Source organism: Amphiprion ocellaris, chromosome 11 (genome assembly GCF_022539595.1).
Source record: "Amphiprion ocellaris isolate individual 3 ecotype Okinawa chromosome 11, ASM2253959v1, whole genome shotgun sequence".
NCBI classification, from domain to species: domain Eukaryota; kingdom Metazoa; phylum Chordata; class Actinopteri; family Pomacentridae; genus Amphiprion; species Amphiprion ocellaris.
The window spans coordinates 26171663-26190720 of NC_072776.1; the positions used below are offsets into that span (position 1 = coordinate 26171663).

Here is a 19058-nt window from a genome sequence, read left to right on the forward strand (position 1 = left end):
AATTAATTACACCAGGGCCCAGTTCATCATGTTAAACCCTAGTGACTTCTGTAGCCCACATACTATAATTTTACAACTTTCATAACGTTGAACAATTGTTATAAAACAACTGCCCTGCAGGAATTAAAAAAAGTTATCTGGTCCTGATTCTGAAAAGTCAGTCTGGCCTCAGTAAGAACCAGCGGTTATTCTGAACCATGTTTGAAGAAACGTTCAGCTGCAAGCATTCTAATGGAGGTCACTGCCATGCCAGGCTACACTCTATCTCCTGCATCTTTCTCACACACACAGCACCCCTATTTAACATTCGCATCCTCTTGTGCATAATGAATCGGCCCAATCATTCTCTGTAATTACTGTGATAGCAATCTCTTTAGGACTGTTGTACTTGGGCAAGTTAAATGGAGGCAATTTAAACAAATTGATTTCAGAATACCATTAAAAAAGAACAAGGCTGACTCACAAAGGTAGAGTTCATGGCCTCCTACTAAACCTGGTTCTTACACTATTTTTTAGATTCTACTAAAAAGAGCACAAGAAAATAACATGTTGACTGCTTTCCCATGAATTTGAAGAGAAGACTATGTTTTTTAAAGATACGTATGATAGTCTATCATTCTTTTAAACTTCTGAGACATGTACCACCTACTCCTATATAGACAAGGACAGACCTGTGGTTGGGACCAACAGATGCTGTTTCCCAGTGTGAGGGACAGGGATTGTACATGTTTGTGCACATGTTTAATTAGGACTTACAGCAGACATCATCAGAGGCGCGAGAAGCAGGAAACTCATAATAGGCCCATCACAGCTCACCTGTGCACATGTATTGTGACCCGACACACACACATTTGCTGCATGTCAACTCCACTGCTGTCAATATGTTGCCAATCCCCAACTCTTTGCTGGTAGAACTCAAACCCCTCAAGCCAAATGAACGCAGGCACCACCATAATCACCATGCCAGACCTACAGCCATAAAGCAGGGTCCTACTTCCAAAGCTTATGTTTGGAGGTGGCGAGTTGTAAAGCACATGCATATGGACTCAGTTAAAAGGCCCCTGGGAACTTCAGATGGCAAATAGAGTAGTTAGTGGCCTGAAAATATAAAGACTTTGGGAATTCGTCTGTTTAGGCATAATTAATGTGTCATCTTTTGTTAACCACACAAAGGGGTGAGAGTAAAGTAAAGGAGGGAGGCAGAAAGAAGGAACAAAAAAGATGTTGGTAGATCATCATGAATGAAGAGTTCATTCTAATAAGAAAAACAGCTCCTTCCATTACAATTTGTTATTTTTTTTATAATGAGGTGAGCTTGGTAATATATTTAACAAGAGATATTTGTATTAATATTCCCCTTCATAAAGCAGGAAACAGGCCTCACAATCTGGTGGCCTGTTAGGCTGGCGCCTGCCTCACCCCTCTGGGCATGGTGCCCACAACACCACCCTCTACCTCCACCTTTAAACCACCACTTCAGTCTATATATCTTGCTCACCTCAAAAGAATTCGTAATGCCTCCAGCAACAAAGCTGAAAGTTTCTACACTGTTCAGCCTTCAAACACTAAAGTACAGAAAAGCTTTTTTTTTTTTTTTTTTTTTTTTTAGCTCAGTGTTGTTCCAATGGATGTCCTTGATCTAACCTAATTTTACCTGGAACAAATTTCACACAAGCGCACACACAACTCTCACCACTTGGTAAAGGAGTGTTTTATAGGTGGTGGTTATAATTGAAAGGGTGAGCAGGTTCCGGCAGGGAGTGAGAAAACAGATGTTGCACAGGCCGTGGCGACGCAGCAGTGTGTGGTAATATGGCATGTGTGTATATATATATAAGTGCGTGTCTATGTGTGCACCATTGCTCTGTGGGACTGAACCATGGGATGGTTGTAATTGTGGGATCTGGATTTATATAGAGAGGCATAATTACAGGCGCTCCAGTGCACACTGATACAGTAAAGAAAAAATATTAAAAAAGAACCAGAGTGAGGAATGTGCATGTGTGTATTTGTGTGTTATTATTTTCAGCATTTGCTTGTGCTGTTTTTACTGAAATGGCTTTGTGGAGAATGAAAGCACTTTATATGGAGGGGTGTGCTAATCCCTAGAAATAGCTAGCTGCTAGCACTAAGTGCCATCACAGCCTGAGATCATGCAAGACTCTGCAAAGACTGGATCTAGCATTAATCCAAAAACTGTGATTAAAAAACTAGGGCAATGAGCACTGTGAAAAATAAAATAATGTATTTACCTTTTATAAAGCCTTTTTTAGGGTTAAGAAAAAGAGCACCTGAAAGTTCCAATTTGTATTCATGGCTGTTTTGTGAATGAAAGCAATTGCAATTTCTACATCTCTCCAGAATACTCTTCCTAAGTTAAGGGGGACAGTGAAGCTAATAGAGTTATACAACAGCAGAGTGAGGAGCTGTCTGAGTGTAGCTGAGTAGGATGCAAAAACAGTGCCAAGAGCTCAGCTCAGTGCCAAAAAATTCTCAAAAATGTAGTGAAAAATACAAACTTTCCAACATCCTTGAATGCGTGAACATGTAGTCTCTGCTCACAGAAAAAAATAGCATCTGCTCTGACTGACCACAGGCAGCAGAGCCAAGACACGGCATTGGATAACATTTGACTGGATCTTACTGCATTTGATAGTGTGATACTTTATTGTGAGTTTGTTTGAAAGTTTGCTTGCAGCTGTGTATTGTCAGTTCTTATACTCTAAAATCCAAATTCACTGGTGGGTTTTTTTAAAATCATCAAAATCACGTGATTTATCAAATGAAGAAACGGCAAACAGCTAGAATCACTGCATTTTCAATTTTCCTACAGTACTTAAACTAATCATGTGTGACATGATTCTGTAAGGAAAACCAAATGTACACTTCTGTTCAAAAGTTTGGCGTCACTTAGAAATGTCCTTATTTTTGAAAGAAAAGCAGTATTTTTCAATGAAAATCACATTAAATTCATCAGAAATCTAGTCTACATGACAGTCTAGATGGAAACAGATGATTTTCTATGGAATATCTACATAGGGGTACAGAGAGCCATTTTCAGCAACCATCACTCCTGTGTTCTAATGGTACATTGTATTAGCTAATTGTGTTGAAAGGCTAATTGATGATTAGAAAACCCTTGTGCAATTATGTGAACACATGAATAAAAGTGTGACTTTTCATGGAAAACATGAAATTGCCTGGGTGGCCCCAAACTTTTGTTTGTAGTGTAAGTTTAAAATCACAGCATTTCATCTAAGTTATTTGATTTATTTCACATGGCGTATTTAAAAAGGTAAGGTGAAAGATTTAAGGTAGTGCCTATTTGCAGGCAATGTAAGTACTATCTTTAAATAGTACTAAACACATAACAGGGTATAAACATTTACAAACTTGAAGCAAACAAAACAACGTTTCTAAGCTTTGCCTGAATGAGAAAACTGTCTGAGAGCTGACACAAGTCATTGATCGATGCTACTCAGACCTCTCTTACCAGTTTCAAGCTCTGTTGATGTTCATTTGTTAAATTTGAAGAGTGAAATGTAATTCTTTTTTGTAAAATAATACATAACTGTTTGAGGTAGAAGAACTGTGAGGTGGGTGCATTTCTGGGCATTTTGTCGACAAGTGTAAATTTAGGTTTATTTGCACATCAGGACTGAACACTTTGTTGATTTTAAATATAAATCACAATTCAAAAGACTTCAATTAGCATTGCTAAGTCTGCAACTTAGAATATATGTTATGCAGTGAGTTAGTGCCAACAGGGCCCAAGGCCTCCACATCTACAGCCAGCCCAGAATGTTTATTTTACCTGCTAAATCTCACTAATGCTAACACTGTAAATTTTATTAGTGAGGGGGCTTGAGCCGAATCCTCTATGAGCCCCTAGTGTCCAGCCCAAAGCCGCCGTTGTGTTTGCCAGCGTGTTTATGCACACACTTCCACCCATGTGCTCATGAACCAACATATAGTTAAGTGTTTGTGTATGCAGTCTGAGGGGACCAGTCCCTCCTAAATTCCCCTCTCTCCTCACCACCAACTCAGTACACAAATCTATCTCCCCCAGTCCCACCACTGCACCAACACTAAAGTCTCTTTTTCTTCAGGATGGCAGACATTTATTTTGGCTGCTGCTTTTGTCGTGGGAGCTTCAATGTTTTCCCGCAAACCACTCTGATATTTCTCTGCCCACCCACCCCTTCCATACCTGTTCATTCATACACAGTCTTCTGAATGCCTTCCAATGTGAAATACCATAGTGTGACTTTATGTACACTTACAGTAATCATGCTGTACCAGTGTTAATGCTCATCATATTTTAATGTCTGTTCACTAATGTTGGAATGAGCTTTTCTCCATCTCTCAAAACTCCTTCATTGTAACAGCCCTATACATATACTAGTATAAAGTAGCACAATCCATATGTGCTGAGACAAAGTTGTGTACATTTTTGCACATGGCACAGAAGCAATAGTAATTTGTTTACTTAATCTAATGTATTTAGAGGTCAATGACAGAGTACACTTTTCTTCACATCAGACAGATGAACTGTCACACACAGTCACAGTATAGAAGCTGCAAGTGAATTATTTCATAGCGGTTAACCCCTAACCCTAACCCTGTCTTCAAGTTGAGTCCTCCCTAACCCTAACCCTCCCCACTAAGCCTAACCCTAACTCTGTCCTTGTCAGGATATCTTTTTATTTTTTTGTAAAAGTTTGATCTGTTTACTAAAATCTGAAATATTTTTATGTCATGTCAACATTTGCAGTAGTGACGTTATTGTGCATATAGATGTTTCACATACAGAATGCAATCTCTGTAATCATTAAAGTTACCACCAGATTCTAGTTGCAGGTAACTTAACTTAAATTAACAATGAAAACACAATTTAGGGTACCATGAATACAGTATCATTATATGGGATTTTTTTGTTGCTTTGGAAATAGGAAAGTAATAAAAAATAATAATAAAAAAGATGTTTAGACATCTTTTTTTGCTACACTGTCAGCAAATTTTGGTGAGTATTCTTATTTTTATGGAATTAGGCTGCTGGCCATATTTTTGAACAAGTAACTGGCAAATCAGAAAATATTTTTAAAGTAAACCTCCCAAATCAGCTTAAAACATGGCTGAATGTGTTTGTAATAAAGAAATGAATAAAGAAACAACTTTTTCTTTTCGAAAGCAAATACTGAACTTATATCACTGATCTGTTGTACTAATTAAAGAAAAACAAGAAACAGAGCATGATTTCTTGACTTGTTGGTATTGATGTTTTTCAACAACAGCTTTATGGAGTTAAATATGTTTTTGTTATTTTAGCCCAGTCTGGTCCTTTTAGTCTCAGTGTTACCCTAGCCAGATAATGGCAGTGACCGATGTGTAATAGGACACCATAGACACCAGGATCGCAACACCATCTTTAAAAGTTGTCATCATCATTTTCTAGTGAGAAATTCCTGTGTTTAAGTGTTTGGCTTGAGGTATGACCAATAGCAAAACCTGAAATTCTCAAGTTGACCAGAAAGACCTGTAGCCCTGTCAAAAATCCTCACAGCTTTTCTACCAGCACATTTTTAACAGCAGCATTCAGTGTTTCATGGTTCAACCCAGAGCCGTGCAATTCACTTATCCAGAGGGAATCGGCTAGGAGGAGGAGATGGTTGAGAAGACATTCTATGGGTTCACTGAAGGCTCTCAGTTCTTGCGGTGGGTCTGCTGAATATTAGTGCATAAATTGATTTTTAATATGGATTTTATCTGTGCTGCTTTCCAAAACTAACGACAACGGATGAGGGACTCCTTCTCCTCACTCTGGCAGTAAACAGAGTCTTTGATTCAGACTGAGGCTACCTGCCATGACCATTAGCTGGCCGCCTCGGTCAATATGGTCCCTGTGTCTGGATTCCGCGATGGAAGAGCCTCCAGACTGGCAGAGTGGCCCAAACTTGACCACATCACTACTTGGACGGTAGAAGACTAAATAAAAGCTGCTGGAATTGTGGCAGCTAGTGTGGACTCTGCACTGAAGCAGGCAGTGGGGGTGGGGGATGTGGGGGTTGTGGCTTCATGAGCAAACAACCACCCCAAACAAGTGTGGGCAAGGCAGCACAGCGGCGGTCACTGAGGTGGTTGGAGGTAGAAGAGAAATAGGCGAAGGAGGGAAGAAAAAGAGGTGGTCAACAGTTTCTGCATAGTCCATAACCATTCCTCACCCTTCCTTTTCAGCACTGCTGTGTTTTACTAAGTGACTGATATAATTTAAAATATTAATGGCCAAGCTATCCTGTATCTGATTTACTTTTTTCTCTCTGTTGTGTTTTCCTACCTGTGCGTGAGCAGTGCTCATAAGTGTCTTAGAAGAGTGTGACATTGCAGCAGCAAAAGCAGTTTTTTTTTTCTGGCTGGGTGGTTGGATGGGATGAAAGAAAGAGCGAGGGCTCCTGGAGTGAAGTAGGCCTCAGTGCCAAGTGGGGTATTTGATTATCAGGCATCAAAAAGACTAACTTTCATGGACAGTTTTCCGCTCTGTTCACTTTCTATTTCCTATTCATAAAGGTTTAAAGTTTCTTGGATGCTTTTTCACTGCTGAAATCAAGTGTCTGTTCTGTTGCCTGACTGTCAATTTGATATAGTGCCGAGGTTCTAACTGGTATGAAAGAACAGGCTGGTCTCTGTGAGTTTGTGTGCAAACACGTGTACAAGTTTGTGAGAATTTGCCTGGCACTGTGTGTTATGTGTACCAGCATTAACTGGCCTCATCCCTGCTATTAAGTGGACAGCATCTTCAGCCCGCAAGGTTAATCCCTGCCTTAACATCCTGATGCAGATACAGAGCAGAGATGAAAGTATCAGTTTGAGTGTAGAGCTCAAACACTCAAACTCCCTCCATGTCGCCACTTTTATGATTACTCTCAACTTTTGTAGGACGTTGTCCATAATACAAACATTTACACTACATACACACCATCAGAATAAGACACTGTCGTAACATGATTTTGTGAGCTCCTGGCCTTGGGGCTTTTCGTGTTTATGCACCCTCAACTAACGCCCCCATGCGTGTAAGGCTGAAAATCACTTGCTTTGATGTGGGGAACCCTTGCATGAAAAGGCCTCAAGAGAAAGAATAAGAGGATGGCATCAACATGCCTGGTGCTGAGAACAAAGGACAAGGTGGTTGTAAAGTCTGCCCGTTTCTCTTATAACAGGGATGAAAGACATGTATGTGCTTTTGTTTTACTATGATGGTAGGTATTATTTTAACATGTACATGAATCATCCACAACATTAAAACCACTAACAGGTGAAGTGTTACAATGTAATGCTCTGCTGGAAAACCTTTGGCCCTGGCATGCATGTGGATGTTCACATGTTGATGTATCACCCATCTCAACAATGGTGGAAACCAAGAACACCTCATAATGACAGGAACACTCCCAGACAGCAGCAGCCTCCTCCAGCAGGACTATGCACCCTGCCACACTGCAAAACTGCACATGAATTACTTGAGGAACATGTCTAAGACACCAGGGTGTTAAACCCGGCTTCTCCCTAGATCCCATGCTGGATCTGCAGAGATCCCACCCTGCAACCCACAGAACTCATAGGATCTCCTGTCATGTCTGGCACGGTGCCAGTAATGACAGGACACCTCAAGAGGTCGAGTGTCCATGTCCCAGTGGGTCAAAGCTGTTGGCACGAGAGGACAAGTAGAATGTTATGCAGGTGGTTTTAACTTTGTGGCATGATGTGTCTATATCACACTGACATTTAATGTTGGTAGTTCTGTAGGCTTTTAAATGTTCAAATAATAAAATAACCTAAATATGCTGCATTTATTGGGAGACAAGTGTTGAAAAATCAACCTGAGTCTGTTTCATAAACAATTTAAACAGATTCTGATTAATCTGAAGGTGGAATAAATTGCTATTGACACCCAAACCCACAGTCTTAGGGTAATTTTTGCTACTGATGCTTCAACTGTCACATTATGAATACCAAACTCTAATTGTAAATGTGCTGTTTGACCGGCCTATACATTCAGAAATTTCTAGGCATTGGAAAACATGTATTTTTATCAGGTGAAAATGTAGTAAGCATTCTTCTCCTCACCATCCACGGGGCTGATGTAATCTGGTAGATGAGCTGCAGCCGCGGCTGCCGCCGCTGCTGCTGCACCGCTCTGCATCAGCAGGTCACCATATGGGCTTCTCTGGCTGGCACTGGCCATCAGGTGGTAGTATTCTGTGGGGTTGGCCCCTGGTGGTGGAGGGGGGAGACTGAAGAGGGCCCGGTCCTTCAAATGTTCATGGGTCACTGTATCAGAAAAATGAGGAGACAATGGGTTTAAGTAAAAAATAAAAACACATCTCATGGTATTCTTGTCCTGTAATTAGGGTCCGAGCACCGAATGGTGCGAAGACCCTATTGAAATGCAAGGAATTATTATTCTTTCGTTTACTGATGGAACAAGGGTCTTTTTGGGGGCCTAAACATGCTCAAAAAGTCATGAAATTTTGCACACACACCAGAACTGGCAAAATTTTTATATTTTATAGGAACTGTGGAGGTGTGAGGCAAAATGGCTCCATAGCGCCCCCTACATTTTCCTACAGGCAGCATGTTTTACCTACAGCTACCAAATTTGGTACACATATACAGCACGCCAGGCTGAACAAAAAAGTCAGTGACAGCCATATTGTAATATTGTAGCCACAGCAAGAAACTGTTACAATTCCTGCTCATCTTTCAGTGTGAAAGGTCATTATATCCCTGTGGATGATGTTAAAGGAATCTTGACAAGTCAGAGGATCTGATCGAAATACATTTTGATTTTGTTTTCTTGTGATTAAGTAATACATTCATAGAACATTTGCAAGAACAGTAAGGCTACAAGGAGGACTCAACAGAGGAGACAAGTGCCTTGTATTACAGGTTTGAAGATTTGTGCTTGCCTCCATGGCCCCAGGGCATGTGGCTTTTGATAAAAGATGTCTGATGTCTTTGAGGCTTGCTGAGTTAAGGGAAAATTTCTCTAGAGAGTAAAAGAAGCAGAACAAGAGACTGAGAGGGGCAACAGAGGGGGGCTACTTAGGAATGGGGAATACCACATCCCTACAACACTCTAGTGTTGTGCATGCATTATGTTTGACAAGTTGAAGTCATACACAGGGTGCAGGTGCACATGGATGCACAAACACACATACAGTCATAATACTGAGGAAGCCTTAAAGTCTGCGGGAGCAAAAGTAATATTGACGTAAAAATGTGTTAACACCTGCACCCAGTAAAGCCACATTTAAAAATGTCAGGAACTATAAGAGTGAGAGATGGATTTTCCGACATCTAACTGGGCCTGTGTCCCCCTTTCACCATTTCCTGCTTCCTCCCCCTCCTTCCCTCACTGGGTATGGGTGTTTGGAGCTGACAGGGGTGTGGGCTGATGGTGGATTAATATGCATGCTGATGGAAACATGGGGGAAGTGGGGGTTGGGATCACTGGGGTATAGTGGGGGAGTAAAGCCACAGCCCACTTCTACCCTCTGCACACATAGACGCACACACATAAAGCAAAAAGTCTGGATCCATCAGAAACTATTACGCTATGGCTGTAAAAGTGCACAGGCAGGGTGTCTGCGCTGCAGCAGCAGCAACCCAGGCATACTACTTTGGTTTCTTCATCGCTGCCAGATCACATTTCCACCTCTGCATAGTAAAATTTTGTGTCTGGGTATTTTTGTGTATGTGACCTCACTTATGATCACAAAGGGAGGAGAGGCAACAGCTAGACTATTAATCAGTACAATCAGACATAAAGTTACACTGGCAGAAAGTAGAAATGCTTTCCAAGCACAGCTCCTCTCTCCTTGTGCCTGTGTGTATTTTCAATGGGTGCTCCTTCCCCAGTTCAAAAACATGCATGTTAGGTTAACTGGTGACTCTAACTTGGATATAATTTGTCCAAAGTGTGCCCCACTTCTCACCCAGTGACTGGTGGGATAGATTCCAGTCTAACAATACTATTTGCCTTGACAACAAAAGCTTTCTTTTCCTTGTGCTTTTGCCTCTTTTGTGTTCAACCTTGCTGCCAGATGTTACAACTGTGATTGAAATAAATGAAAGACTGTCTATATGGAATTACACTACAGGCTATGGTAATTTAAATAGTATACCTAAAGAGGTTAGGGTTTCACAAACAGCCTTCAACACATGCCCGGCACCCATGTATCCCTATCTGAAGTTTACACATGCTTCACTGAGCACTATGGTTCCACTGACTTTATTTATGTTCTGTAGAGCAGCAGAGTGCCCTCCATTTGGTGCCATACTTTCCTGCCACTTTATCAGTGACAGCATCTCTTCCGCATTGCTTCTCTTAAAAGGTGGGGAGGCATTACGTGCCAGCAGCATGTGCTTGATGATTTATTGGTGCTGGTGCTGGTGCAGGCCTGTGGCTCGTCTCTCTTCTCCGACCTGTTGTTTGAACAGGGGTAGCGAGGACAGGTCTGTCATCGTGTGGACTCAATAGTTAAGGCGCACCAAGTGTTTGTGTCTGCACTACTTTCTATGGTTCCCACTGCCCAAACGCATATACAAATGAGCAGGCTAGTTGCTTGCACTGCAAAGCATATGTCGAATAAAACTGCAAATCATGAGCATATATACACATGCAAAAACACCATAAAATGCTTGATGAAATGTGTGCTTCAGTACCTTATTTAGGGGAATGTATAAGGTGTAACACTAATTATCACTGTTGGCTAAATAATCATCTGGGCAAACTGAAGTGCATATTCATGCAGTGAGCTACAGTCAGGCAGGACATAGTTGACTTTCAGGGAGCAGGATATACAAATTGTAAACCCACTCAACTCTAATCACACCTTAATGTTAACTGGTCACAGCAGCTGCAGAATAGTCGACTTTAAAGATTTTCCACATCACTGGCAGTTTATTCTTCAGTTTATATATATTACAAACACCATAAGAAGTGTAAAGCTGAGTGTTTCCATCTTTGATGAATACATGACGGTGATTATAATCTATTAAGAAGTTAAGCATCTACAGTATATGAGCATGTAAAAGTACCTTTTGGGGATTTACATAGATAAAAAATAATGAATATAACTATTTGCACGCTACAGCAAAATTACATTTTCAGGCTAGTGCTTACGGCATCAGATTAGTGGGCTGTGTCCAACCATTTCTGTATGTTAACAAAATCAACACAACATTGACATCCCGCCACACTGTTATTGGCCATATGTGGAGATGAGAAAGAAGATTTGAATTCTTTCTTTAGCTTTCTTTTCTCATTTTTTTACACAACTACATTACCAGTCAAACGTTTGGACACACCTTCTCATTCAGTGGTTTTTAGCTATTATAATTAATTTCTACCCTGTATATTAATACTGAGGACATCAAAACTATGAAAGAACACATATGGAGTTATGTTGTAAACAAAAAAATGTTAAACCACAACATGTTTTACATTTTAGATTCTCCAAAGTAGCTCCCTTTTGCTTTGATTACTGCTTTGCACACTCTTGGCATTCTCTCAATCAGCTGCATAAGGTAGTCACCTGGAATGGTATCCAACAGTCTTGAAGGAGTTCCCAGAGATGCTGAGTATTTGTTGGTTGTTTTTGCCTTCACTCTGCGGTCCATCTCATCCCAAACCATCTCACTTAGGTTTAGGTCAGGTGACTGTGGAGCCCAGGTCATCTGACGCAGCACTCCATCGCTCTCCTTCTTGGTAAAATACTCCTTACACAGCCCTGGAGGTGTGTTTGGTTCATTGCCCAGTTGAAAAAGAAATGATGGTCCCACTATGCCCAAACAGGATGGGATGGCATGTCCCTGCAGGATGCTGTGGTAGCCATGCTGGTTCAGTGTGCCTTCAGTTTTGAATAAATCCCTCACACCATCACATCTCCTCCTTCATGCTTCACGGTGGGAACCATGCATGTAGAAACCATCCGTTCACCTTTTCTGTGTCTAACAAAGACATGGCAGGTTTGAAGCAAAATATTCAAATTTGGACTCATCAGACCAAAGTACAGATTTCCACTGGTCTAATGTCCATTCCTGGTGTTTCTCTTCTTCCTCTTGTTTATCTTCAGTAGTGGCTTCTTTGCAGCAATTCCACCATGAATGCACTTGAGGATTCAAAGTTCTTTAAATTTTCTGGATTGACTGATCTTCATGTCTGAAAGTAATGATGGACTGTCATTTCTCTTTACTGAGTTGAGTGGTTCTCGCCATACTGTGGATTACAACAGTAGACAAACAGGGCTGTCCACTGTGTACTAACCCCCCTCTGCACAACACAACTGATGGTTTCAAACACATTAAGAAGGAAGTAATTCCACATACTGACTCTTGACAAAGAACACCTGTTATTTCCAAACCATTCCAGGAGACTACATCATGATGCTGATTGAGAGAATGTGCAAAGCTATCATCAAAGCAAAAGGGGGCTACTTTAAAGAATCTAAAACATAAAACATATTCAGATTTGTTAAACACTTTTTTTTAAACTACATATGTGTTCTTTTGTAGTTTTGATGTCTTCACTATTTATCTGTAAAGTAGAAAACAATGTAAATGAATAAAAAGCCACTGAATGAGAAGGTGTGTCCAAACTTTTGACTGGTACTGTATGCGTGCCACTTTCACTTATGCTACCAAGTACAACACTAGGAATGTTTTCCCGAAAGACAACTCCCATATTTACATAAAATGTCTTTCACCTTTCTAGGGTGGCTGACTTTTCGCTTCCTTTGAGTTTGTCTGTTTCATCACCTACAAGTATTATTGCTTTCCACCATGGTCAGGAAACTTGTACAAGTCTATCGCTTCAGATAGATAAATGGAATGGGCTTGATATGTAGATTACACCAGATTGTAAGAAAAATCACCCCCAGTGGAACCCAGTAGGATGCTGTAATATACAGTTAAGCATAAGTGTAAAACTGCCACCATGGTCTGAGGTCCACACCTCAGTTTCTGCTGTATTTGTATATGCAGATGTTAAGTCTATAGCTAACATTTTAGTGATTGTGCAGTGACATTGCATGGGGAAAATCTTACCTTCAGCAGGGCTCAGTCCTCGGGCAGCTGAGATCATGGAGAGGGTGGGACTGCTGTGTACTGAGCGCAGGTAGTGCTCCATGTGAGGGCTGACGTAAGGATGTGGAGGGCTGAATGGTGACTCCCCTGTCCCAGCTGCCGCATGGGGTGATAGACGGATCAGAGAAATATCTGAGATGACTGGACTGCCTGTTAGTCCTGGAGGTCTGTGGAGAGGAGGTTAGAATTAGGCAAATTTCAATGAGATGAACTGAATTGTACAGTTATAAGGGACAGAGAGAGAAGTAGAGGGTGAGGAGGAGGAAGGCCACAGATTAAGAGAAAGAGAAGACAGACAATACGAGATTGAGGGAGTGGAGACAGCCTGAGTTAATTTGATTACATGTATTGTTCTTGATTATCATCCTGAGTGATCTTCAGTGGCATGTTCAATGACAATCCCTAACTTCAGTTATTACACTAAAGTGTCTGCAGTCTCAGTTCACTTATTCCCTTTCCCCTCCCCAGTCCCACAGCTAATACATAATAATACTCTTGTGTTCACTTTCTATTAATCCCTAAAGCTACAGACAAGTCGAGACCATGGCTTTTCAACTGTGATGCTATGACAAAGTGTATTTTCTGTCTATTTGGGTGGGCAAACCTACAGGGTCTCTCATATCAGGCATTACATATTGCATGATAAGAGGACACAATCTGATGCTTATGTAGCTGCCTAAAGCCACCTTTGGCTAGAAGTTTGTCTGAAGTGCTGCCGTCAGCCTGCCGGTCAAATCAGGTTGTACAATAAATTTGTCATCTCTGGCAGGTAATTGACGGTTTTACTTGCAAGAACGCAGACAAGTGGGTGTTATAAGTCCTGCTGGCCCTGAGGGGCTGAGTTCTAGATAGAAACGTCTGCTGGCCGCTGGCAGTGGCACAACCCTTTGAAGGGGCACTAGTACTTATGTCGACCGAGTTTGCTTTAGCTCTGATAAGCGGCCTGTCATTCCCTCAGTGTGTGGTATGAAAACCTGTTAGAAACTCAGTTCTCAGAAAGACAGCTAATCTGGAGAAGTAAGGACTCTTAGAGAGGAGGTTGAATGACATTTCATTAGTTAGCAATATAATGGCAGTCTGTCAGATAAAAATATTACAGGAATCACATTTAAGCAGTCTTGTGTTTAAAACTGCATCCTGGTTGGAGAGATAGGTAAAATATCCAGAAAACAACACTTTGTCACTGATGGAATGGTTCAAAAATTTCTATAAGTGAATAGTGGGAAGTAATTGATGTCGAAAAAACAATTAACTACCAATACAATCCACTGTCTTCATGAAAGTGGACTACTGGACAACAGACATAATATATTTTAAATTTTCTGCAATCATATGAAGTATTCTAACCATAAGTCATCAATCATTTTCTCTAAAGAAGGGGTAGAGGTAGACAAGAGGAGGAGGAAGATGAGGGTAATAAACCTTGAGACAGCTATATGAAGGCAAAGGAGGCCTCCCTTCAAAAGAGATGACCTGACTAATGACTCACTGTAACGCTGTCAGTCGCATAAAAGAGGGCCTCACACAATGAGTCTGAGTAAGAAATGACTAAAATGGTAGGCACTGTAAGCTCCTTTAAATATCAAATTCAAGTTTCAGGTCACTTCAACATTTTTACTTGGAATATTCCTTTCTTTGGCCATTTTGCTTCCATATTTATTCTTACATTATGTTTTGAATTAAGAAACCAAACTGACTTCATGCTTGCCTTGTTAAAATCTTTAAATGATCTTTAAATGATTTGAGACTCATTGTCTCAATTCAGCGAACTTAATGTTCTATTCATTTTCTCTGTCTCAGTTTTCTTCACTTCAATCTGTCCATCAACAACATTCTTATACTACACTAAAATGTAATAAAAAGCTCTATTTTTGAGTGACTCAGGCAAACACTGTTTAAGCTGGCACCTTAGCAGCTCGATAGTTGCTGTGAACAAATGAGTGGGTGGTTTTGATTCTTGGCAGCATGAACTGCAGGCGGGGTACACAACATGTGTGTGTGTAAGACAAGGGTGTAAAGAATGGTTAATATAGACAATACAGTTACGTTAGTTAAATATGGAAATGGGACTTTCCCAAGGTCAGGTTTATACCCAACATTTGTCTCTGTCTGTGAATTAAGTAACATACATCTACAGAAAAATCAATCAGGGAGGTCAAATCATTTGATTAAGTGTAGCAGCTCCAGGTTGTCGCTAGATTCTGTGGCTATGAAAGGTAGGCTAGAAACCTAGCAGGGCTGAGATGTATTCCCCAACCTACCTCCACCCTCCCCATCCTCCCCTCAGAATTTTCCTGCTCAGTCTCTCTTTCTCTGTTTCTGAGCGGACGCCAACCTACACCCAGCCCAGCCCTGCCCAGACCCTCGCTCCATTTCCAGTAAGCGCATGCAGACTACCAACCTTGTCTGAGGGCCAACTTTCTACCGTTAGGCCCACTCTTCCCCTACAAACAACCATAAAGACCCCTCTGTTCTGGGTGGGAGGAAAGAAGTGAGAAGAAACAGACGCTCCATACACAAAAACATGCTTTGCTCAGTGTGCCGCAAAGCAGCATACAGAGAGGTTGGCACTGCCTCTTCAGATTAGTGCTAGGGAGCCTCACTAAAGAACTACCTGGTTAAGCTGGCACCGATACTGGCTCTCTTCTTATTAGACTAGGTGACTCAAAAGTCATCAAAGAAATTGCACAGTGGAATTCCCAGCATTTACTGTAGCTAAATCATTAAGATATACTGCAATACAGTCTATAATGTTTTCTCAGATGGACAGAACATAAGAGACATTGCCTAATGTAAAAATCTGTCTAGCGTGTTTCATTATTACCTCCATCCAAGACTGATGCTGATTTAATAATGGATCACAATGGGTGCCAGATTGCCTGTAGGTTTCATAGAAACCATATATGGCTCAAGTAATTTGTAGAGTCAGAAAAAATGGCATGTTTTAAAAGGATAGGACTTGTATTACTGTTAAATTTTATTCTATTTCCAGCAAATCCCACTAAAGACCCCAGTCCAGCAATAAGCTCAATCATTTCTTCATGCTTTCCTGCTTTTCACACTCCAACTAAAGTCCATTTGTTTTAAAGATATATAGTTTCAGTGTTTCAAAGCGTCAGTCAGTGGCTCAGTGATGTGTTTTTAATAGTTCCTTGACAGGTATTGGGCTCTGTTACACAGAGAAGTAAGATACATTATCAGTCACACAAAATAGCTGTTAGTAGGATTGTAGGATTTTTACATTTTTCATATTGATTCAGTTATCTACATGTACTCCAAAGGTAATACAAGCTACTTCAAATAGCATTGTGAGCATCCCATGTTCACATGTTCACTGAAGTAAAAATGTCATCAGAACTTCAAGGGTGAACTTGTTTTGAGAAGAAATGTATTAATTTCAATCGTAATGAAAGCATCTTTCTTTCCATGCTGCACCTATCAAAACCATTTTGCAACATTTTACTTTAAACCTCAATCCATCAACAATCATTTGTATATTGGCCCACAGCAAACCAGCAAGTCGATGCACACTGCTCTAGCTGCAGTAAATCACTCAAACGACCAAGAGTGCATATGAAGCCTTGATAATAAGGTGAAATTTATTACCGTTGCCTGTCAGGAGGATGCAAATAATAGCTTTGTCTGGCAGGTACCATTATTGAAACCTTGTTGGTCCACCCTTTTTCTGACAAGATGTTACTTGAAATCTGTGTGTTTTCCAGAGGCTCCAGTCACAGAGGTGGAATAGAAAGCGTTTGGAGGGGCTTAGAGCCCAGAGAGAGCCATGTCTCTTAATCAGTAGCTGCAATGTAAAGAAAGTTCCACCATTCCTGAACAGTATGGGTGGGTGCAATATTGGAAATAGACTAAGACATACAAATACAGATGCCTTGCCATTTGTCCTAGTAAGGATGGTGCTAGAGGAGAAATAATGATGGATAGAAGGATGGGAAACCAGTGTGAGCCAGTAGATGACATACTTTCAACCAGGTAATTGCTATTTGTCTCTCTGTTCTGTACTGTGTGATTACATGCTCTCTGTTGTTCCATTGTTAAAACTCTGTTGTGAGAAAAAGTGATTTGGACAAGGCACAGCTTGTTGAGCATCTGAGTAATTCTATGAGTAAGTGCATACCACAATGCATGTACACCAGACTGCTGGTGGCGCAGACTACAGTACAATTAGTGGTTGGGTGATATTGAGTAAAACTGAAGTTTCTTTTTATGTTCTTGTGACTGCAGTGCTGATCTAATATCAAACCAAGAACCAAAATTGTGAAAATTATGAAATTGACACTAGCTGTTTCAAAAACGGGGACAAACGAAGCTGAACGTCAGAGTGCAAAGTTCAGTTTCACCTCTCACACAAATATGCAAATATATTCACCTGACCATTGTATTGGTCTATAAAGAATAACTGGGTCAGAATGCTTAGAATAACATGACTATATGTGACAAGCACATCTTGTAGTGATTGGTCAGAAGTGAAAAAGAGTGTTCTTTGAAAAGAAACTGTTTAAAAATGTGCTCTGTATTCCACAGAGCCGTTGTATGTATGAGCTAGTTTAGTGAACCTTAAAAGTAAAAACATATTGCTGCATAAACATTCAACCAATGCATCTCTCAAAAGAAATTGGCTTAATATATGGTTGTAAATACTTTTATTTTCCCTAGGTTTAATGCCATTTTACAAGGTCTTTTGATGACTTTGAAAGTTATCCGCTTTCCTTTCCACAAAATGCTGCCCATCTAACATGTTGTCAAGTCGAGCTCACATAACCACGCTCCAACTTCAAACTCCCTTTCTGCCTGCCTCACCTCCTAGCTGACCAACAAGTTAGTATTTGCCTCTCTGGCATTTTCCCTACTGGCTCGAGGTGGGATGAATTATGATGCGACACACTCCCTTCTGTACTTCTGGGCAGCCAAGGCGATCAAGATAAATCACCGCACTACTCCACAGGGGACATGCTAAGATCCTGCCTTAGTTGTTTTTGGGGCCTTCATCAGGATGCTGAGGATTTGGGCACAATTTCATACTGCACTCCCTGAAAATAAGGGACTGTGTACAAAGGAGAGGTCTGTGTCAGACAACGTGATAATATACTGAAATGAGATGGGATTATACAGAGGGTAATTATCCATTATTTGGCTTTGCTGCTGTCACATACCATTTGGTCTCTTTTGAGTGTAAGAAAATTACATTGAGACCATGTGATAAACCGTGAACATTTCTGGCTATTGATTTGCAACGTCCTGGTTGGTTGATTGATAGGTCCCTTGTCTTCTCAGCAGCACATTCCTGTCGGTAACTCAGGGGGAGCCTTCAAATTCAAACACTAGCCATGACGATGAGTAGGAGCTGGAGCCAGCAAGAAACAACAGAAGATAACAACATGTCTGTCAAAACCACCGACAACCAATCGGCAGACACGAAAATTAGCCCCCCCTTGTCTCCCAGCCTCCACTCGTGTCCCTGCCCATTCCCTCTCCATGTTAACCAAACCAAAACAATGAAGGGAAAAAACAACATCAACCCAAAAGGCTGATCTGTAAACTGTATTTAATCAACACATTCCGTGCTGTGGGACTGTGGGCCTTGAACGGGCTGATTGCCTGGTGAGTGAGACCACATCTGTTTGTGTACAGGGGCGGCGTAGGCCACAGCTCTGCCACACAAAAACCTTGGGCATATTTCAACTTTTCAGTGCTGCAATTTGCCCCCCAACTGCTTCCCAAAAAGCATAAATACGGGCTGTGGAATGAGCGGGGGATCTGTTTTTCTCATCCATTGCGTTGTCATTGAGGTTCTGGGAACGGAAGGCTGGATTTCGGATGCTAATTACCCGGTCAAACATGCTGGCACGGTGGCTTGCTTTCCTGGCTTGTGGGTTTGCACAGAAGATGCCCGACTCCAC

General features: G+C 41.0%; 1 protein-coding gene across 1 annotated transcript in view; it reads right to left on the reverse strand.

Annotated features, from left to right (window-relative positions):
* gli2a (GLI family zinc finger 2a) overlaps positions 1–19058 on the reverse strand; it is a 93360-nt gene that overhangs the window by 14676 nt on the left and 59626 nt on the right. Inside the window, exons 4-5 of the mRNA XM_035943224.2 lie at positions 13102–13307; positions 8119–8322 (exon numbers count right to left, since the gene is read on the reverse strand). Of these exons, the coding sequence (XP_035799117.1) occupies positions 8119–8322; positions 13102–13307 (410 nt within the window). The remainder of the gene's footprint in view (positions 1–8118; positions 8323–13101; positions 13308–19058) is intronic.